General features: G+C 36.5%; 2 protein-coding genes across 2 annotated transcripts in view; one reads left to right on the top strand and one right to left on the bottom strand.

The window, feature by feature from the left end:
- The window catches only part of CDH23 (cadherin related 23), a 190,322-nt gene extending 174,290 nt beyond the window's left edge, over window positions 1–16,032 (top strand). Inside the window, exons 37-53 of the mRNA XM_072423981.1 lie at window positions 1,332–1,509; window positions 2,666–2,877; window positions 4,356–4,550; window positions 5,318–5,431; window positions 6,235–6,364; window positions 7,335–7,598; window positions 7,675–7,836; window positions 8,950–9,206; window positions 9,900–9,997; window positions 10,098–10,218; window positions 11,169–11,248; window positions 11,349–11,389; window positions 11,963–12,023; window positions 12,493–12,622; window positions 12,942–13,064; window positions 13,476–13,589; window positions 14,942–16,032. Coding sequence (XP_072280082.1) covers window positions 1,332–1,509; window positions 2,666–2,877; window positions 4,356–4,550; window positions 5,318–5,431; window positions 6,235–6,364; window positions 7,335–7,598; window positions 7,675–7,836; window positions 8,950–9,206; window positions 9,900–9,997; window positions 10,098–10,218; window positions 11,169–11,248; window positions 11,349–11,389; window positions 11,963–12,023; window positions 12,493–12,622; window positions 12,942–13,064; window positions 13,476–13,589; window positions 14,942–15,265 — 2,604 coding nt within the window. The 3' untranslated portion in view covers window positions 15,266–16,032. The remainder of the gene's footprint in view (window positions 1–1,331; window positions 1,510–2,665; window positions 2,878–4,355; window positions 4,551–5,317; window positions 5,432–6,234; window positions 6,365–7,334; window positions 7,599–7,674; window positions 7,837–8,949; window positions 9,207–9,899; window positions 9,998–10,097; window positions 10,219–11,168; window positions 11,249–11,348; window positions 11,390–11,962; window positions 12,024–12,492; window positions 12,623–12,941; window positions 13,065–13,475; window positions 13,590–14,941) is intronic.
- Window positions 16,033–20,247: 4,215 nt separating this feature from the next.
- The window catches only part of PSAP (prosaposin), a 17,888-nt gene continuing 14,623 nt past the window's right edge, over window positions 20,248–23,512 (bottom strand). Inside the window, exons 9-14 of the mRNA XM_072423979.1 lie at window positions 22,890–22,991; window positions 22,628–22,808; window positions 22,319–22,479; window positions 21,742–21,822; window positions 21,484–21,591; window positions 20,248–21,112 (exon numbers count right to left, since the gene is read on the bottom strand). Coding sequence (XP_072280080.1) covers window positions 21,077–21,112; window positions 21,484–21,591; window positions 21,742–21,822; window positions 22,319–22,479; window positions 22,628–22,808; window positions 22,890–22,991 — 669 coding nt within the window. The 3' untranslated portion in view covers window positions 20,248–21,076. The remainder of the gene's footprint in view (window positions 21,113–21,483; window positions 21,592–21,741; window positions 21,823–22,318; window positions 22,480–22,627; window positions 22,809–22,889; window positions 22,992–23,512) is intronic.

Below are 23,512 nucleotides of genomic sequence, written 5' to 3'. Positions count from 1 at the left end.
TTATTGTTTCAGTTAACTGTACTTTGGATAAATATGTTTACAAGGCACATGTGATATATTTAGAGGAGTGTTGTTGTATCTGTGCATTTTCCTTACTAGTTAATAATTTAATAAATGTGATAGCTTAGTGGTTGGGGGTTTATTTTAAGGGTGAGGGTACATTAAATGCTAGGGGGTACATTTCAATGTAAGGTTTGGAATTAGGTTTCACTGTTGTTGGTTGTTAATTGTTGCGAGTTAGTGTAGGGAAAGGGACATTCTCTATGTAAAGAATCAGCATTAGCGTTGTGTGTAAGTGTTATTGCTCTGTGCATGTATCTCCCTCCTTGCCCGCTCCGCACTCACAAGAATGTGCAGATACTCATGAATGACCATGCACAATGTCTTATGCACACACCTACGTGCATAAGTATCTATGTCTGTGCATAAACATGCAAGCGCTAGATGTGCACTTGTGAGGGCTATTTAAATCCCCCTCTGTTTGCCATTCAAACACTGAAGATATCTGATCCCAGTAACCTCTTGTGGAGAGACCCTGGGTATCACAACCCAGTGACCTCCTTGCAGCAAAGTAGTCCAATGGACACTAAGGTCACCGACCCATAACTCTTTGTGGGGTGCCCTGGTGAAGACCCGGAGCTACTAAGACTCTGTTCCTAAGGTAATCCCTTGTCACCTGCCTGGCGACAACCTGTAACATTAAGGTAATATTGTAGAAGGGGGGACATTGCTTATAATGAAATACAGTTAGGTGCATAAATATTTGGACAGAGACAACTTTTTTTCTAATTTTGGTTCTGTACGTTACCACAATTAATTTTAAACGAAACAACAGATGCAGTTGAACTGGTGTGGGCAATTCCTTCGTTCACCATTATCAATTAAGCAGATAAAAGCAAAACCAAAATTAGAAAAAAGTTGTCTTTGTCCAAATATTTTTGGACCTAACTGTATGTTTAAACATACTGGAATGGTTATAAACTAAACTACACTATCATTAGGGTGAGTTAGAGGGTATGGTTTTATGATAATGTTCTAAAAAGGTTAAGGCAGAAAATGTATGAACCATTTATTAGCCAAATAGGTCTAAGGCTATATGTGTTTTATTTATTTAAGTACCGTTTTGCTCTAATCTCTAGGAGTGTTTTTTTTTTTTTAATTTGTCCAATATGAGAGTTGGATCAGACTCAAAGATATCATTAACAAATAAATAATATTATATATTATACACCATAAGGTACGTGTGTGTCTTTGTGTCATGAAGTGTATGATACCTGATCACCTTTCTTTTTAACATTGCCACTTTGTTTTTTCCTGGTTTTATTTATAAGGTGCTTATTACAGTTCTGGATGTTAATGACTGCAGACCACAGTTCTCCAAAAGTCAGTTCAGTACCAGCGTGTATGAAAATGAACCAGAGGGTACATCTGTCATCACCATGTCAGCCACAGACCTGGATGAGGGTGACAATGGTGTTGTGACTTATAATCTGGAGGGGCCAGGTGCTGGTATGTACTATCATTTTGGGGAATTTTCTTTTGTTTTATAGCTGAAAGTGCAGAAGCAAATTTCAAAGACATTTGGAGATGTTGTAATTCTCATGGTTTGAAAGTTCCTCTTGTGTTTCCTAACTTCTTTTTATAAAAAAGAAACCACTCCTTCTGCTTTTCCAACTTCTGCGTAGGCAAAATATACAGTAAACAAATTGTATCTTTAACCCTTTCTAATCCATTGCAATAGGGCTACCACTACTTTCCAGCTTTTTTATCAGATGGCTACTCAGGCCAGAAATTCCTGCAGCTTTTAGAATAAGACAAAGCTAGCCCAAACTTTCATTGGCTGTGTGTTTCTAGTATGTCAGTGGGTACTTTATACTTTCAGTAATGTTAAAAAAAAAAAAAGAAGCTATCTGGCACTAAATCAACTAAACAGTTTGCCATAACTTTTTTAAAGTAAAACATTTTCAGCCATCATATTGTATCTTTCTAGACAATTTGTGATTAAATATAAAATACAAATATTATTAAATATACTTAAAAATAATTATATAAACACATTATCCACCTATATAGTTAGTTAATTTTGCCCCACCACCAACCCCTGACTATTCCATACTGGCTAAAGGTTGAATGGAGCATAAAATAAGTGAAAGCTGTCCAGCATTATCTACTTTTCACCTCTGCTCTTAGAACCGGCCAGTAGTTATACACCATATTGTGACTTCTAAAGCCTGGAATGGCTTAAAATTGTCAGCTGTAGACAGCAAACAAACCTCTTTCAGCTGTGACTACTTTCCACCAATACCACCATTGTTTCACTTATTCTATGTGTAGACAAAATAGGACATTGGGCCTGGTTTAATAAAGCTCTCCATAAGTAGAGAGGATACACTTTCATCCATGAAGCTGGGTAATCCAGCAAACCTGGAATGGGTTTCTTAAAAGTAATTTGCTATTTGTTAGCAAATGTTTTAAGTTCTGGATAAGATCCTATCCAGGTTTACTTGATCAATCAGCTTCACTGATGAAAGTGTCCAGGTCCATTGCTGGAACTCTTTAGCCTTCAATGCAGGATTAATGTGTAAACAATAATGTTTACACATATTTACATATCTTTTGTATATGTAAAAAATATAATAAATCTATATTTGTTACATTTCCTTAGATGCTTTCCTTATTGATAAAAACTCTGGGCTAATAACTTCCCGAAGACTTCTACAGTCCTTTGAAAGATTTAACTTGACAGTTGTAGCCACTGACAAGGGCAGACCTCCTCTGTGGGGTACGACCATGCTTAAAGTAGAGGTGATTGACGTCAATGACAATCGGCCCATGTTTGTTCGGCCGCCTAATGGTACAATTTTACATATAAAAGAGGTAAGTTGTGATAAAATATGTTTTTATTTTGTCTGCCAAGGTTTGTATTACCTGCAAAACTTATTGCCACTTACTGCATTCTTTTACCAGGGTAATCATTGTCCTTACTGCTCCATCTATTAATGTGTTCATGTAGGGATCAGACATTGGAGCTAGTGAAGTGCCACATACAAGACTCCTAGCCCAGCAACCTGATCTGTATAACTCCTCTCCACCTCCCACTGTACTGCATATCACCTTCCCAATTTCTGACTGTGGATTCCTCCTGGCTCCAGCAGCCAAAAGATCATTTCAGCTTTTTTGGTGATGTCACAAAAGAAAAGAAGAGGAACAACACAAAAAAAACATTTAAACATTTTAGAAAAAAGGAACCTCAGCAGAGGCTTGGGAAGGTTTGGCAATTATTTCAGCTCTTGCTCATATATAGGTTTAAAGCCTACCTCCAGGTTGGGGACCTGAACACATTACAAGATATCACTGACTTAACTCAGACTGTTATAGGAAAAGTCGAGAGGATCTGGAGTAGGAGTATAGAGTGTACCTAGAGAGTAATAATGGAGAGCCCATAGCTATAGAAATGGCAGGAAATAGCTTGCAGCCTTATGCAAACCAGTATTTCACATTATGCAATAATTCTCTGAATTTCATGTGACAGTAAAAAGTTCAGAGAAAGAGCTGAGATGTTTTTATCACCAAAAGAAATTTGTAATCATACAATGGCAGCATTTCTAAAATGTTTGATTGTATCACTTTTGAAAATTCCATACTATATAATTTCTTCAATAAAAGTAATAGGTTCAGGCAATATTTAATAACTTTTACCTACATGCATTGAAATATCAACATGTAAAATGCATGTGAGAGATTATGAGGTTTATTCTATATGGAATGGTAAGTAATACTGCTTATCAGAAAATATACTTGGCGTATCTCAAATTTCAAATTAAGTGAAGATGGGGAATACCAGAAAGTTCCTGGTAATAATTTCTTTAACAATGGGCCTGATTTGTTAAAGCTCTCCAAGGCTGGAGAGGATATACTTTCATCAGTAAAGCTGGGTGATCCAGCAAACCTGGAATTAATTTCCTAAAAGTCATTTTCTATTTGTTAGCAAATGTTTTCAGTCCTGGACCAGATCCATTTCAGGTTTGTTGGATCACCCAGACACACTGATGAAAGTGTATCCTTTCCAGCCTTGGAGAGCTAATAAATCAGGCCCAACGTATTTTTGCAAACCTTTGGGGATGGAAAAGTTCAGCATTGTATATTTTAACCTATGCAAAAGACATTAATGCTAAAATCCAGGCAAGTACAAATATATATGTTCAAATTTTGGAACAAAAAACACAGCTCACATTTACATATCACATTCCATATGTTACCAATGACATTGCAATGCATGGGCGCTTGTAATTTGGTTAAACCTGTATTGCATTGACCTCTGGTGGTTATGTATGAAACTGTTTTGTGTTTTAAAGGAAATCCCCTTAAAGTCTACAGTATATGAAGTATATGCCACAGATAATGATGAAGGTTTGAATGGAGCGGTGCGTTATAGCTTGTTAAAAACTGGTGCTGGAAATAAGGATTGGGAGTATTTTAGTATTGACTCTATGAGTGGACTTATTCAGACTGCACTGAGATTAGATCGGGAGAAGCAAGCCATCTATAGTGTAAGTATACAGGCGTCTAGTACATTGCTAATATATAAGTATAATTGTATAATAAAATTCAAAATTTGCAATGTATAAAAAAAAAAAAAAAAAAACATAAAATGTGCAATTGTGCACTTTAAAATATAAATAGTTCAATAAAAATGAATAAAGAGCCTTTTACACTTACACATATGCAGTAATGTACATTTGTGACCACATGTCCTTTGTGTGTGATTATGCATGTTTGTGTGTTTTATGCACAGCATACAAATTTTCATTTATATGTCTTATCTTGTAACATTGTACCGTTTACTGTGAACAGAACTAATTAGCACACTGAAGGTGTCCCTAGGATATTTACTTTATTTTACTAATTAAAAAAAATAATGAAACATAAGGTTGTCATTGCTGACTCCGGCTTGCAAAAATTCTAATTGCCTTTGTCTTGTTGTATTTTTGACCTTATTGCTTCATTATTTCATTCTGTGATTCAGAACAGGTATACCAATATAGACTTCTGACTTTCTCCATACTTGTGAGATAACTCACAATGTCTTTAAGTGTTAGAAAATCCAGGCAACTAACATTACGTTATGAGGATCGGGATCTCCTATATGTACTTTATGGCAGGATTGTTTTATTAATACCAGAGTCGGAACAAGTACAACATAAAACAAATATAGCAGAAACTTATATTAATATAAGATATAAAATTTGTAGATTAATGAGTTAACTGTTTACAAATGTAATGTGAATAACCCTGTTGTGCTTTTATTATTTTTCAGCTTATAATTGTTGCCTATGACCTCGGTCAACCAGTGCCTTATGAAACCATGCTACCTCTCCAAGTTGCTTTGGATGATATTGATGACAATGAGCCAATATTTGTCCGACCTCCTGTAAGTACAACAAGCACTTTTAGTGCTAAGGACCTTTCATCAAGCATGGCATGTTTGTGACTGTGCTGACTATATGTGTTATCCATGGTTAAACTAAGAATAATCAGTCTTTGAAGCAGATAACCACATAGTTCAAATATTGTGTGCAAGTGAACTATGCAGTTTATCCTAGAGCACACATAGAACCATTCTGGTAATTAGATCTATAGAGAAGCTGGACTTTCTTCAGTGGAGCTATCATTTTAGCTGAAAATAATTTAGTAATCTGCAGTAAGCGTAGTCCCCTAGTTACATACGAGATAGGGACTGTAGGGGTTTGTTCTTAAATTGAATTTGTATGTATATCGGAAAAGGCACACTATTTTAATAAATGCAATTAGGACAGATGTTTGTCTCAACATAATATTAGGCAGCATGGTGTCAGTTACTGTATAAAATCCTGTATAAAAAACTTTATGGAGACTTGACATTCATTAACTTCTGGAGAAAGCTTTCTTTGATATGCAAAAAGAAACAGCTGCAGAGTTTGTCTTGGTCATTAAAGAGTTACAAGAGGCTGCAGACAGATTCCCCCCCCCCCCATAAGATCACACACAGCCTTTAGTTGTATTTAGCAAAAGATTTCCTCTGCAAGTTTTGCAAACCACAATCCTCCCCCCATCCTGCCTCCATCCTGCACAGAATGAGTAGGGCAGCCCCGTTCATATCTAGGAGTCGTCCTTATGTCAGATGTCCTTAACCCAGGGACTACCTGTATCTTTTACTGTATGTGTGTTATTATTTGTGCTCTGTCTTTTTCACAGAGAGGTGCTGTGCAGTACCAAATACTTTCTGTTCTTGAACATTCTAAACCTGGAACTAAAGTGGGGAATGTCAGTGGTGCCCTGGATGCTGATGAAGGTTCCAATGCCATTGTCTACTATTTTATTGCAGGTACAGAGTGAACTTCAAAAGAAAAGTCTTCTCCTAAATATGTAAATTTGAAGCCTATTTGAATGAAAAGTGTTTTTGTTTCTTATAATTGATAAATTATATTACGTTAAATATATTTATGCCACTTATTTCAGATTAGGTTTGAACAATTTACACAGAACCCAACAATTTAAGCTGAGACTTTTTGAGTAGTTTTCTTATTGCTTGAGTTTTAGTCGTAGTAGGAATGAGCGAGAATGCCTCTGGCATTCTAGCGAAAATTTCCTCGAACTTCTGATGATTCCACAAAATTTCAGCGAAGCGATTTTGCGAAACCATCGGAAGATCGAGCAAATTATAACTGGAGGATTCACAAGGGGATTCACGTGGCCACATTCATTGAGAAGATCCCCGGCACTAGAGGTTAATTAACCTTTAGTGCTCCAGGATGGCAGTGGATTCTCAGGGCTGCAATCATTCTTGCACAAGACTCTTGGACAAGTCTCCCCATTCAAAACCTCCAGTGCTCCATGATTGGCTGAGGAAAGCGGGTGCTGCATCTTTTTTTTTTTTTTTCTTTTGAAAAAAGTTTTTTAATTTTATTTAAATACGAGCTTGATCAGTGAATTTACACTGGCCATTCTCGCTTACAATTTCGGTAGACAAGAACGGCCAAAAACTCTCGCCCTCATCCCTAAGACTTAGTAACCCAATGCATTTCGCTTATATGGCTTCCTCAGGGGTATAGTTGGGACTGTATGGTCTATCAGTTTTGGATGGGTTACATATTAGGTTAGGTTAAAAAAAGACATACGTTCATCAAGTTCAACCAGTAGGGAAATAAACATATCTCATGTATAAAACCCTATAAGACATGGTTGGTCCAGAGGAAGGCAAAAAAAAAAAACCTTGGTACAATGAATGCCTAAACCCTTAAAAAAACACTTAATGAAGAATAATGTACTGAGTTGAAGTATTATCTTTCTTCTAGCTGGCAATGTGGAAAACAACTTCCAGCTGGCTCCAGAAGGAAAACTGACCGTTTTAAAGAACCTTGACCGAGAGATAGAACCATACTACTCTATTATAGTTAAAGCATCCAGCAACAGAAATTGGTCAGCCCGGAAGGCATTAAGAGCAGCAAGGATACAGAGCTTTGATCCCAGCACAGACTCGACTTTGCAGGAAGTGAGGATCTACCTAGAGGACATTAATGATCAGCCACCCAGATTTACAAAAACAGAATACACAGCAGGTAACGCACTTCTTAGAAATGGAAGTTTGCCAGTGTATCTTTGTATGCCTATTTCATCATGTTATACATTTTTCAGGTGTTGCAACTGATGCAAAAGTAGGCTCTGACCTTATAAAGGTTCTAGCACTTGATGCTGATGTGGGCAACAACAGTCTGGTATTCTACAGAATCCTGGGCATTCACTACATCAAACTGAACTCAAATGACTCGGAGGAGGTGAAAAATATTTTTGTGATTGGTAAGGATATTTATTTTATTATTATTATACCCTTGCATTTCTTGAGCTTAAAGGCCATTCAGAGATTTTTCTGTGATTGCTGGATTCCAGTAGCACCTGGGCCTGAATTTCTATAGTTCAATGATTTTTGCTAAAATTCAAAAAGTGAAGGGGAAAAGGGAAAAGTTTACAAAAACAAATATTACAGTACCAAGTATAAAATAGTATGGTGAGTGCATAAAAATGTAGACCAGTCAGGAACAATATCTTAGTTATCATGTAATAAATATACTATTATTCATTGTGGAAGAAAATAAGAAATAGTAAAGTACAAAAATCAAGAGTAACAGGAAGGGGTGTAGGTGAAACGGATACTAAAATATTTCCGGGGGGGATAAGTATCTAGTTCAAAGTACTCCATTAACATCAAATTTCAGAATAGTCTTATTGAGAGATATTAGCTTATCACTAGTCATAATCCAATTTATCATGGGCATAAAGGGCGGTTAGGGTCAGCTAGGAGTTCACCAAGACTGAGCAATATGAATTCCTAGTTCTACACAGGCACTGCTTTGTTCACATAATGGGCCTGATTTATTAAAGCTCTCCAAGGCTGGAGAGTATGCAATTTCATCAGTGAAGCTGGGTGATCCAGCACACCTTGAATGGATTTGGCCCAGGATTGAAAACATTTGCTAGCAAATAGGAAATGACTTTGAAGAAATCCATTCCAGGTTTGCTGGATCACCCTGCTTCACTGATGGCAGTGTATACTCTCCAGCCTTGGAGAGCTTTAATAAATCAGTCCCAATGTATTCAGTCGGAGTGGATCCCATTATGATGTTCAGTCACCAATAGGTAGACTACAGATTCTTCATATGTAATGTACAAACATTCCTGCTCCCAATGTACATACATATTAACTTAGTGTACACCGAAACATAGTTTTTGTTTAATATTCACATGTTGTAATAATATAATTATCTTTGTGCTAATTTCCATTTAGTGTAAGGGAAATTTCCGATACCTGTATATGATTTTGCTGGTCTTATTGATAAATGTGAGTGGATTGGTGTAAATTCTCTTGTCATATTGACTAATAATTTTGCACATCTCTATATGTTGCCTTTGTAGGTAATGTTGATGGTATTATTCGGACATTTGATCTCTTTACTGCCTACAGCCCTGGTTACTTTGTGGTTGACATTGTGGCCACTGATCTGGCTGGACACAATGATACTGCTGTTGTTGGCATATATATCTTACGTGATGACCAGCGTTTAAAGATAGTTATCAATGAGATTCCAGATCGAGTGCGTGAATTTGAAGAGGAATTTATACGACTTTTATCCAATATCACAGGAGCCATTGTTAATACAGATGATGTTCAGGTAAAAGATAAGTGAATGCTAAAAAGACCCTATCACTAACCTAAATATAGAGAAGAGCACAGAAACATGTTTTCAATGCTTACTTGCAACACTGTCTTTGTCTTAAATGATGGTATATTAACCTATAATATGGTATTTATCATGCTAGAAAAATAGACTATTTAATTCCCTATCACATCCCCCACTTGCACATCATAGCTTTTCCTTTGCTTGCTCCGCTCTGTCACCTCTCCCTTCTTCTCAGTACATAAACCTCTATTCACCCCTGCTAAGGTGTGGACTATTTTCCAACAGGGTTCAATTAAATCTAATGGTTCCATCAGAGTTTGCTTGGGGGTTCTTTAAGTAATGGGTATTTTTAGTTATCTCTTATAGGGGGGACATCCTTACCACTTACTATTAATCTAATAGGAGAACTCTTCCAATTACATACACACTAATGTACCATGGGTTGAAGATATAGTAATTATTGACAGAGGTTCCTAAAACCTGAAAGTTATTTCTTATAGTTTACCTAGTCACGGATTCATGCAGACTTGCCCAAATTCTGTGAGTAGGGTGTTATACGATGTCCCACATTACGTCCCACGAGTGTCCTATGCAGTTGAAGCTAAGCTTAGTAGATTGTTCAGACAAACTGTGTTCTTTTACTTGTCCTATAGTTATATGATAATATCTGGTTTATTTCTGTAGTTTCATGTAGACAAAAAAGGCAGAGTGAACTTTGCACAGACTGATATGTTGATTCACGTTGTAAATCGCGATACCAACAGAATTCTTGACGTAGATCGGTAAGTTCTGGACATGTGAGATTTTGCGGTTAAGCAAATGTAAAATTAGCTTATAGTACTTCATAATCATTTTATAAGTAATAAACGTTTTATTTCAAAGAGTTATACAGATGATTGATGAGAATAAAGAGCAGTTAAGGAATCTCTTTCGCAATTACAATGTCTTGGATGTCCAGCCAGCCACTGCCCCCAGTGCTCCAGAAGACCTGTCTGCCTTACAGGTAAAATTGTTCAATTAATTTTTATTTGTTAGGATATTCAATGTTTCTTTGATTAAAGATACATGCTGAAAAAAGTGTATCCTTGCATTTTTACTTTAGCTGCAGGAAAGGGGCCACCAAATCTACTCTTAATGCTACGTACACATGGTAGATTTTTGTTGTTGCAAATTATCTTTGGAGGGATCACAGCATTGCATAATATGTTGGCACTATATGAATACCATTAATAATAATATAATAATATTAATATTAGTAAAAGAATAATCTTTCTCTATACTGAATTTAATAATCTAGCTGAGAGCGACCCAATAATCCATTCATTTCCCAAACTTTTACCATTTACCAAAATACATTTTCTGTTTTTTTCTGTTATAGTCTTTAACCACCTTGCCGTTAAGCCCGAGCATGCTCGGGCTAAAAACTTTTGCAATTTTCGTTAACCCCGAGTTTTTCTCACCAGGTAGTTAAATGTAAGCAAATGTTATGTTGCAATCCGATTGTCATACATTGTATGACAATCGGATTACAACTGAAAGGAAATACTCACCCAGTGTCCGCAGCTCCTCTTGCTGGTATCTGTAGTGAGATGTATAGCACAATGCAGAAATCCTACATTGGTTTTACATGGCAGGCTGACAACACTGCTACATTTTGAGAGACGGTGCTATATAAGTGTCATTTTAAATCAAGAAGTGCTATTTAGTAGTATGATTACCAGATAAGAAATTTTGCAACCGATTATGTGCAACATCTGAAGGTCAGATGAGTTCTGGGTACAAATAGGTCATAGAATAAAGTTCCAAGAAGAGTTGAAGTTTATTGATTTTGTGGGTCTGAAGCTGCAAGAACATTATTTGAAATAGTTTTTTTTTAAAAATAGTTCTCTAGCTTGTTGTCTACTTTGTGCAGTTACATTTCTTTGTTATGTTTACCGTTTGTTGTATTTACAGATGGCAATTATTATCCTGGCTATCCTGCTGTTCCTGGCCGCAATGTTATTTATTTTCATGAACTGGTATTACCGAACTGTGTAAGTTTAACATCAGCATGCACTACTGGCACTAGTATTGTACTAAAAGACAATTCAGTAATATTTGGAATTGTTTCTCTTTCCTATTAATATTTTTTAGGCATAAAAGAAAGTTAAAAGCCATAGTGGCTGGCTCTACAGGTAAGTGCTGGATTTACTTTTAGAAAGTAGTTCACTCATAACTGATATTTTAACTTTAGTAGATGCTACATAGTTTGAGTGGATATTCTTACACATTAAAGGCACACTGGCAAAATACTTAGGTAGAATACAATCTTATTATATAGAAAGACTCACACAAACTATAAAGTGACCCTATATGCACAGGAGACCCCCAGCATTTTATCTTGACCATCAATATCCCTTGGGGAGATGACAGGTTTTCCTTTCCGTCTATTGGCAGATGTTCAGTCCTACACGCAGGCAAGATATCTGTGATGTGCTTGTGACATCACCTGGATAGTTGTTGCATTTAAAATATAGAAAATCGATCATCAGAACTGTATAATGAATTTTCTGTGTAATCAAGACCAGTTTTGACTTACTTTACCACATGTAATATATGTATACCACTTGTAATAATTCCAAAATATTATTTTTTGCTTTAATTTTAAGTGCTGATGTATTTTGATTTGTCACAATTAAGTTTTAGATGTTTGTATAAACAAGTGAAGATAGTGAAAATTATTGGTAACTGATTATGGTTTTTTTTAGGAAACCGAGGATTCATGGATATTCTTGACATGCCCAACACTAATAAATACTCATTCGAAGGGTAAGTTTACCCGACCCTAACAACTCTAACAAGTGCCCAAACCTAATTGTTAGATGTATTGTTAGTGTAGATATTGTTGGGTGTATATTGTGTGGCTGTAACCGAAGTAGGACTTTTTCTCAACTTCAACTCAACTGTTATCCCCCATCAACAAGATTGTAAGCTTTTCGGGACAGGGTCCTCTCCTCCTCCTGTGTCACTGTCTATATCTGTCTGTCATGTGCAACCCCTATTTAATGTACAGCACTGCGTAATATGTTAGCGCTATATAAATACTGTTTAATATTATTATTTTTATTATTGTTATTAATAATAATAATAATAATATTAGTGATAACCGTGTTTTTAACTTTTTTACTAAGTTTCCAAAATGCTCAGTTACCCTGGATATAAAGATATATTTGGTTACAGATGCCATATTGATTCTCTTTGTAGTCTCAGTCTGCTGCTGATGCTTCTGTATTTGTAGGGCAAATCCTGTATGGCTGGATCCTTTCTGCAGAAATTTGGAACTGGCGGCACAAGCAGAGCATGAAGATGACTTGCCTGAAAATTTGAGTGACATCACTGATCTGTGGAACAGCCCGGCAAGGACTCATGTAACTCTACTTTCATAACTATGATATTAAAAAAGTACAAAATGCCTGGGGATTATCAGCTGTTTATTAGTTCTTAGATTTGGTGGCTGCATAAGCTTTCTTTTTAAAGCATTTAATTTTCTTTAATTTCTCCTGCGATCCTGCAAATGATTCCTGTCAGGTGACAGTTTTGTAACTATTTGGTACCATAGAAAAAGCCAGACAGTTTCTTTTTTATAGGCATTTGACCAATACCAGAAAAAAAAATATTTATTATTTTAGTGTTATGATAGAATGTTAAATATATGTTTGGTTTACTCAAAATGTTATTACTTTGTAGGGTACTTTTGGTCGAGAACCAACTGCCAGCAAACCAGATGATGATCGTTACCTTCGTGCTGCAATTCAAGAGTATGACAACATTGCAAAACTGGGGCAGATTATGCGTGAAGGACCCATTAAGGTGAGGCTACAAATTGTTCATAAATTTAAGTACAGGCACATATTACATTGTAATCTAATTAAAAAGTCTCAAATCGTGAATAATACTATAAAAATTTCAAGAACTAAAAAGTCTCACATACAAATATATCACATGTACACCATAGCCAGCATTGATTCTGTCATTGTGATAATTGAAAATACATTGATAATTTCAGTATCCTTGTTTATATTTTGTTCCTTGTGTGACAGGTTCACTTTATATAACTTCCCAGGGTTACCATCAAAAATTCCTTTGTCCTTTATGTCTAAAAGTTCTAGCATTTATTTATTATTGAAATTTATTTTTTTATGTATGCATGTTTGTATATTTGTATAAAGTTTATTTTGATAAAGTTACTGTTTATTAATATAAACCATCATCCACATACAGGGGTCACTACTGAAAGTCGTATTGGATGATTATATGAGACTGAAAAAGTTATTAGCACAAAGAATGGTTCATAAGGCCACCACCAGCTCTGGTGACCAGTCCTCAGTCACAGAGGTAGACCGTCTTACGTTGTGTGCAGGCTAAAAAGCCTGGTGTGTCTAAAAGGGGGAAATGGGCCTGCATGGTGTGTTTTCTTCTATCATTATTCTATCTCTTTATATACTGGAGCCTTTTATATTAGGTTTACTATAGACTAGGGATGAGTGAGAATGCCTTTGACAGTGTCGCGAAAATTTCCCCAAACTTCCTATGGGTCTGCGAAATTTCAGCGAACCGATTTTGCGAATTCCATTGAAGTCCAGGGTATAGGTTCCCACAGTTCCTGGGCTGTTACAGCACAGGGACGGTGAGAACCTGCGGTCACAGCTGATTGGAAGCACATGGGTGCCTCCAATCAGCTGTGACTGTAGGCGAACTTAGATGAAATTCGGCGAGAACACGACCTTGTGGCGAATCACAAGGCCGTTCCCGCTTACATGTTCTGTAATCAAGAAAGGCCCGATTCACCGCGAGATTGAAATTACAAATTTCGCTCGCTCATCCCTAATATAGACAGCCACAATTACATTTTTTTTAATACATAAAATATTCATCAAGGTGAGTATATGAATCCTTCGAAAGCAAGTGGTGATCTGTAGAAGTTTCTGGTTAGTTCTCTACTCTGTTATCCAGGCTATTTTAAACAGTCAGTGGCTCTCCACTAATTTTCACCATTATGGATTTTATAACCTATATAGTATGACCACTCCCTTCACGATTGTAAGTACTGAAGAACGTAAAAAAAAAAAAAAAAACTCTCGACTCCTGACATCAGAAAGTTGTTGATAATTAAAAGTACACAAAATAGTGTGCTAAATGCTAAAACCAAAATGCACAAACTGTGGGGACAGCATCTTTGTGGTTCCAGCTGGATAGCAATGGAAGGCACAATGTTCTTGTTCAGCCTATGCTGAAATTTGGCCCTGATCTAATTTCATCAAATTGAGGCTCAATGATGGTTTTAGACATCTTTCTGAACCTGAGCAGCAGAGTAGTAAAGTATTTTTCTATTGAACTTTGAAGCCATTAACTGCTATTTTATTGTTTTACTTTCATTATCAATACTCTCATACTCAATAAAATAATTTTATATAAACTAGTCTTGCAGAAATGTAAATACTCCCAGATGCAGCTATTATCCCTGCATTGTTCACACTTCAGGAGGAGGGTCTGGTAATAGATGTCCTACAAATCTTAGCGGTAGTAACATTCCTGGGTGTTTTTGGGTGTTGATGGGAGTGGTGACGGGAGTTCTGTTCTCCTCTGTCTGGACTTCAGCTTTAAAGTTGTTTGTGTATCATATTATTTAGCAAAATGCAAAATCACTCATTAACAAGGTAATTCCATCCTAATATTTTGTGTTTCAGTTGATTCAGAACGATTTAGATGAAGATGAGGATCAGAGCCCAAGACACGGCTCATTACGCTTCAAACACAAGCAACCAATTGAACTGAAAGGACCAGATGGAATCCACATTGTTCATGGTAGCACTGGGACTCTCTTGACTTCTGACATCAACAGTTTACCAGAAGATGACCAAAGAGTCCTCGGGCGTTCTTTGGAAACGCTTAGCACAGACAATTGTGTTTTTAATGACAGAAATGCCCGCACAGAATCTGCAAAGTCTACTCCAATGCACAAGCTGAGAGATACCATTGAGGAGAGCCCTCTGGAAATAACAGAATTATGACTAGAGGTGGCCTCATTGGTCTAGCAGTTAAGAAGAGCGTACTGAGCCACTGCTTAAGCATTGTGGCACAAAAAGAAGAGGAAGCGGCTGACATTCGCGCAGCTTAGGCTGCCAAAAGTCTGTATGCAAAAGGACCGGCGCCCTACCATCCAGAGCAGTCTAAAAGGTTACATAAAAAGGAAAACTTCCCCTCCAAAAAGATTCAGAGATTGTATTTTTACAGTGACTGGAGGAGGGTACTCATACAATATTGTATTGTTTCTGGTGGCTATCAGACACAAACCAATATGGATTTGTGGCAGCAGGGATGACAATAATGCTAAGAATGGCTTGGTACAAAGAATTCTTTTCTGCCGGCAGTGTTGTAAACTTTTCTAGTGTTGAAAAAGCATCTTCTTTTATTGAAAAGACCAAACACTGGACAGAAACACTGCCACTAGGCCTGTGAGGTCACAACACGCTCAGAACTTTAGGTGAACGTCAGTTGTGCGAACTTTCCAAAACGACACAAATTTCCCATCATGACGTCCAAGACATCTGAAAGAGTTGTAGTGTGTCATTTTTATTTATTATTAAATGTATGTGGATTTTGTGTTTTTTTTTTTTTCTTTCATTTTTTTAATGTTTGTTATGATGAGGAAAAGAAAATGATGAATTAACTATGTCTCCATTATTTGAGATGATAGTGCTAATAGGTGTTAATATGAATGAGGCTATATGTGTCCATAAATTAGCTTCAGCAAGATATAAAGGGTCTTAAAGTTTAATGTGTGGATGTTATCTTTGTGATCTGCATGGAAATCTAGTCAATGAAGAAATGGCTGTGTGCTGATACTGTGTGTGAGAGGCAATGCTGTGTCTATTTATACTAAGTGACAAAAGCAGTGACTGCAGGATCACAGACACAATGCAAAGAAGCTAACATTTGTTATTTATTGTGCTATCAGCTGTGGCAGTTGATAACTGACAACAAAAGTTAGTTACTTGCACCATGTAACACATTGTACAGCATGCCTGAAGAGTATGAGAGCCATGTATGGCACAAGAGATCAGCAGGGTGATTGTGCAGAGCTGTGAGAGCAGAAGAGAGGTTTCCCTGTCCTCCCTGCACCGACACATTCCCTGCTTCTGACTGGTCAGAGAGACTGGCAGGGGCTTTGGCTTTTTTTTGGCTCCTGATAATAAATCTTTATCAGGATCTTTGATCACAGGGGCAAAGTATAGGAATTACAAAGTACAGAGTGAATGTAAGTAAAAGAAAAAAAAGTATTAAGGTCCACTACACAGACAGGAGAGTGAGGTTTCGGAGTACATTTAAAGTGCCGTCTAGACTTCAACTCAGAAAAACATGTTTTATTGTTGACATATCTTGCCAAAAGCTACCAAAAATTAATAAAAACCAGAACTGCAACAAATTCCTATATTACCTCAGCAAAAAATGCTGCAAATGTGCTTTAAAGTCCAGCTAAATCCAAACTCTTACAAGGCTAACTCATTCAGCATTTATGTTGATTCATTCAGTTGATGGGTATTACCTTTGGAACTGCATGTTCCAAATTAAAAAACAATTGAATAACCAGGACTTCTTATGCAAATTTCTCACTATGGGACTACAACCCCTGCCCTACCTAATGTACACATGGTTTCCACTGTAATGCAGGCATGCTTGGAAATATAGTCTGTCATCTATTGTGCTTTCTACTTTGGCTCATACTACAGATATTCTGTCTACCACTTTGCATTCACCTATTAACCTGAGGAGTGGCACTAAGATCATCTAATTTCTCTGTTACCCAGCATAGCCACGATTCCACTTCATCCAAACCAGGGATTCTCGAGTCAGTAAAATACTGGGAAGGACTGGGGTACTATACCAATATGTGATTGACAGTGCTGATGTACTGAGCAAGCTGGCTTTATTCCATGTTTTTTTTTCCTTTTTTATTTTGACCAGCGTTTACATCCAATAGGAATAAAAATTGGAGCAGTTCTCTAATTTAACCCCACTTGTAATAGTACTATATATTCTTTTACTTGTTATGTAGCCAAAGGAGGAGGTGCTTCAAACTGTTGGGTTTTATTAAGAACCCTTTTTGCACTTGGTAATTATTGCAGTTTTTGTCAATCCTATTGTCTATTTAAATGAAAGCAGCATGATCTTTACCATATATATCTTTATATACATACAAACCAACACATTCCCACTCTGCCCTTGATCACCGCTGCCTGGTGTTTACTATGTTCACCTGAAATTGGAAGTGAAAGTAAATGGTAGCTGGGTACAGTATTTTGTATCTCCTGAGGTGAGTCCTGTTGATGGATATACAACACTTTTCCCACTAAGCAGTTATAGAAAGCCTGCTACCACTGCTAATTGCTGACACTACAGAAGCTCACACCACACTACATGTTTTGTTAATCAGATTGATTACTAAATCCCATTGCTGGGAATCCGATGATCCCACCTGGGTGTGTGAGGTTACCTGCAAACCATCTGATGAGACTAAAGATTTAGGAATCAGATTACTAGAGAGTAAGGGGGCATAACAGGTAACAACACATTGTACTCCTTTGCCAAAGAAATTAGGTTTGTTTTCATGGAAACTGCAGCAGAGGTAAATCTGGCCTATTCCTATAACAGCAAATGTATTGCATTGAGATTGTTTGAAGCACTTCATTATAAATGTGTAGGTATCATTTTAAGCAACATGAAATTATACCATTTTTATTTTAGAGTACCAATTGTGTTTTGTGTTAAAGAAGTCTGAAATGTTAAGACTGGCTTTTTGTATAAACTTTAAAAAGTTTATAAAAAAACTGTAAACTATTAGGAAGTGTGTTGAAAGGTATTTTTGTCTGACAACTGTTGATTTTGTTTTCCTGATTCAAAGCTGGTTGTTACAATTGTTAGAAAGAATGATTGGTAGTTGATAACTTTGTATGTTCATTATGTGTATATATAAGGCAAACTTTTCATTTAGCTTCTCATTTTGGTCTGTTTATATCATACAGTGCAATGACTTCAACAGACCATGCAATTTGCTATGAATTTGATTTTTTAAATTATTCATGAAATGCTGATATCAATTATAAGAAATCCAGATTATTAGATTTGTATTTGATCCATTTGTATTTGAGGGGACCATGTGACAGGGTTGTGGTTGTTATTCTTCATCATCCTATGATTAGACATTACAGATTAGATGTCTATGAAGATTTTTTTTAATATAAAATTGTTTTGTGATTTAATATGGATTAAATTTTACTTTTATTTATTTTATTTTATTTATCTTTGTATGAGCTTTGTACGACCTTCAGGATTCCAACACTGCTAGCTGCTGCTTTGGATGTATGGTCTGCTTTGGCTGTAACATTTCTCATCTGAAGAAAGTGGGGTAAGCTGTGGACATCTTAATTTCAGCAAAGCATTTGATAAGATTCCTCATAATGATCTCATACAAAGATGTACAAGCTAGTGACCTCTTTATATGGTTTGGTAGTTGGATACAGAATAGATATCAGTGTGGATGTCAATGGAGTTCTTATATACCAGAAAGCAGTCAGTAAGCTTTATACCTCGAGGCTCTGCACTAGATTGTGTTCTATTTCATCCGCTTGTAGGTGACATAACCAAAGGTTTGGTGAGAAAGGTTTACTTTTTTGCTGTTTTTTTTTTTTGTAACGTAGGATTTGACTTAAAATTACAGGAAGATGCGTCTAAGCAGTGGAAACTGCAGTTATGTGAATCTGAATACAAAATAATGTACTTGTGGGAAACAGTGCAGCGTTGGGCAGAACTGCAGAGGAAAGAAATCTTTAATACCAGTGGCTGCCATTAGGGGGAGCAAGGGGTACTTCTGTACATAGTATGGGGCCTAGAAATTTTTGACTGCAGTCCTGGGGGTACCTACAGGTATTCCTCATCTAATGACCTGCCTACTTACAGACCGCCCGCACTTACCACCAAAGTACACTGTAAAGCTTCATGTATTGAAGTGTAAGTGTTGGTTAGAGCTTTATATTAGTTCTTTAGAACTGTGTGCCAACCCTTATTGAAAAAAAAAAAAAAAAAACAGAGCACATACTCCATACTAATTTTTTATTTCATTTGTTTATAGAAAGTTAGTGTAGATTGATATTAAGATTTTGGAAATCGCAAGATTGTGTACATGATCATGCACTAACCAACAAGCAGTGTCCATAATGACCTCACAACAAGATATTAGGATAGTAAAATATGGTGAAAGGTTTAAGGGATAAAACCTCAGGAACTTATAAATATTAAGGAAAAAGGAGACATTACCAAGAACTTTAAACCTTTTTTTTTTGTTTGCTGACTTTTAACAGATATGTGTACCATAGTTCTTGTGTAGATAATTGATGACTGATTTTAAGAATTTGACCACTTGAAATTACATAATAGATAGGGGCAAAAATGTGCATAGCAATAGGATCCCTGCCTTTTTGTGGTCTTGATTGAACTCCAATAACTTGTACCTTTGTGTGTTTCAATGCTCTGGTAGCTCCGGTAGGTTGATGTAGTAGTGAACCCCACTCCCCATGCTGGGTAACAAAATTCCCTTACCATGGTCCTTATTGGTGAGGGAATATGTGAGATACCATTGATGAACTTACTGTACAGAACGCCAATTGCCTAGATGTAAAGCTGATCTTTCCATAGTCACATCTAAAACAAGCATGCAGGTAACAAGATGATAATTATCTGAACCTTGGATATACATTCTGGATCAGTGATTCACAAGGTATAAAAAGGCTGAGGATCAGAACACCAACTAAGATTTTTCACAAGGTCAGACATGGACATCCTACATAATCTCTAAATAAAGGTCCTCTAACTCCTGTGGGTGAGGTGAAGTGCAGTCCCAGGGCTTATAACATAGAACACCCTTTTTTTCTATGTGCCTGACCTGTCACATGGGGGACACTATTCATACAGCACATTTCAATAAAGAGACCAGAGATATTTTTGGACACTGTCTTTATTAATGGCTTTAAGTAAAAAGCAAAAGTCAAATTATTACTTTCACCATTTCAAGTCTAGGGTTTTTAGTACATTAGACTGATCACAAAAGAAAAACATATGTAAAACATTTTGACAAAGTAAGGCAAATAAACTGTTGTGACAGTGCTCAACTTCAAAGCTCCAAGGGGCCATTTGTAAAACAGTAAACTGACCCAACTGAACAAAAGTTTTAATATAGTTTCCCAATAAATTCTGGATACTCAGAGCTAAGACAAATTGCATGAAAGGGAGAACATCCCGATAAATAACTGGAGGGGAGTCCAATTTAAATGTAATGTTTACCCTATCAGAGCAGAAAAAGCCATCAAAACCCATCCATAGGAAATGCCATAGCTGGATGGCCCCTTTGTTTCAGAAACTCATTTGGCAGAGGACAAACTACTCTCCAGAAAGTTAGTCTTCCTGAGGTCATGTGATTCTTAAGCTTTAGACAAGAAGGTTCCTAATATTTGCAGCATTTGGTTGCTTGGCAATGGCAGGGAACAATGCATGGTAAGGAGCCAGAAAATCATTGAGCAAACATTAGAACACACTAAAGTTCTAGAATCTTTGATTTGGGTAATTTACATCATACGCTGCTCTATGGATTAAAGCACAATTTACAAAATAAAGTTTACGCTGGAAAAAAAAAATGAATTCTCTAACTCCAGTTTCTCTACAGAACAAAATTATGTACAACCTCTTCATTCAGAAAACATCCCATGCTAGAACAGTGCGATCATCATTTTGTGCAATCCATCATCACAACCTCCAAGAATAATAGGTCTCTAGTTCCAAACGTGACGTTTGCAGTGCTCAATAGCCTAAAGGAAAAATATTTACTTTTAGTCAGGAATAAGGATTTACTTTTGAAATACAATTCCAATAGGGCTGGCAGAGCTATGAAACAAAGAAACCACATATTGGGTATCCTGGATATAAATGTAAAATACAGTGCCAAGTCATCCTGACTATTGTTCATTTCTACTTCAAATGAATCTGAAACTATTTTAGGACAGAACATTTTAAGAGCATGTGAGAGACTTTTACAGCCACTTACAGAAGGTGTGGGGACACATTCTTGTGACAACCGAGTGGCATTATTAACATGGCGTGCTATTGCTCCAGAGTGAAAGTCCCTATGAGACCCAATCAGAACATGCAGCAACAGAAGAACCATCAGATTTCAACTTACATTACAACTGCCTGCGGTTTCCAAGTCTTTGCACCAGTAGCTTGGACCCCACATACATTTCTCAGTTCCTAAAAGGGGTTTCTTGACAGTAGGGCACATCTTCATTTCCTGTATTGGGGTGAAGTATGAAGGTTAAACACATACTGGCAGACAGGTATAGTCAAAAAGCATACAATCACAGTATATTTATATAAGACACATTCCATATACAACCAATATATAAAGGAAGAGTTAAAAAAATTTGAATTTTTTCCTTACCGTACACATAACAGACGGATCCATTTCTTTAAGCAGCATTTCTATTATCATAGGCTCATAAGCATCTATAATAGATTGGCACTGCAAATACAAGATATGAATAAACTTGTTAAACCAATAGTTAATTTCTATATAAAAAAAGTTAATATATATATATATTTTTTATATATATTTATTTTTTTGTGAGAGAATTTAGGCTATCAGCAATAAGAGATATGAGAGCAGCTTTTTACTTTTTTTCTCCACATGTTGCTGTGGACCTGTGAGAAAAAAAAAAAACTCTGCTATTCCAATCATATGGATTCTAGATTTATGGGTGCAAACCACTTGTGGATGGGAACTTGTACCATGAAAACAACGAAATCTCATCCTCATCTTTTCTATGCCTTCCACAACCCCCTCCTCCTTCCCCAAAATGTTCTGTACACCAAACCTGCAAGTTTCTACTGCCTTCCAGAATACTCCAGGTCTAATTTACCAAGTCTGCCTGACAATACTAATTTGTGTTTTCCCATTCTACCACAACACATAGAAAAACATTTTGAGGGTTACCTACAGAAATATACAAATGTCATACCTCATCCAGCATTTTTGGTGGCAGGAAGTTGCAGACTTTCTCCAACAATTCCTCAATTTTGTGCTCTGTAGCATTTTGTCCCAGGATACTATCCAAATAAGCCATCAGCATCTTGCATAACTGACAGCTTTCAGAATTTACCTTTGCAGAATCGAGTTTTACTGTTTAAACAAATCACAACATAGTTAATAATTGGCAGGGTGGGGTTTATGTAAAATAAAAATACTTTCACAGATCTCATGGGCTGCAATCTAAGGCACATTGCAGCACACGTGAGATGAAGGATTGTGCCAGCAACGATTTGCTTACCGATTTTTGGTTCTCTTACACTGCAACACCCTAGAGCCATGCAGATTAGTTTAGGATCTCCTTCTTCTTCTAAAAATGAGATTACTGAATCACCGTATTCTTCAACAAAATCTCTACATTTACTGCGATATTTGGAGGGCAGGATATCACAAACTTTGTCCAGCGTTTCTTTAATGTGAGTCTATAAGAGAAAACTTTTAATTATGAGTAGATCTACACCAGACAAGCTTGTATCAAAACTTTAAATGTGCACTTTACATACCCGGGTGCGATTGTCCTCCAAATACTTCTCCACCTTTTCCACTACCAACATGCATATCTCACAGGTGGGCAACTTGTTCTCAGAGGTTTTAGGTTTTGTAACCTGAAAATACAAATCTGTTAGAAGGAAAAAAGCTCACCATACAACATTCACCCTCACTGGGAAAAAACAATGTAAGTTTGATATATTTATTAGAGGTCAATATGGTAATTGTGGTAGGTTAACCAGACTTCACATATGCAGCTGACTCTTCCTAACCAAATAAAGCTTTGGGTATACATTTATTTTTAAGTTTTGGAGAGTGCAGAAGAAATGTAAGCTTTTCACAAACTTCTACACTTAGATCCATAAATATTTGCAGAGACTTTTTTGAATTTTGGTTCTGTACATTACCACAATACATTTTAAATAAAACAACTTGGATGCAACATAAAATTACTTAATAAGTGATTTCAACTTCTGTATACAGCTGGGACGAAAGTACACGTCATACGTTTTAGTTAAAACTGCGCCTTTTCACTTGTTATATAACGTTTATGCAAAACTGCAAGTGTGAAAACCTACTCTGAAGTTGAATCTCTGTTGAAGATTGTATTTTATGTCTGCGTAGATACAGTTAGGTC

Source organism: Pyxicephalus adspersus, chromosome 10 (assembly GCF_032062135.1).
Source record: "Pyxicephalus adspersus chromosome 10, UCB_Pads_2.0, whole genome shotgun sequence".
NCBI lineage: Eukaryota > Metazoa > Chordata > Amphibia > Anura > Pyxicephalidae > Pyxicephalus > Pyxicephalus adspersus.
Note: the sequence above shows the minus strand (reverse complement) of the source record. Positions and strands in the feature narration are given on the sequence as shown.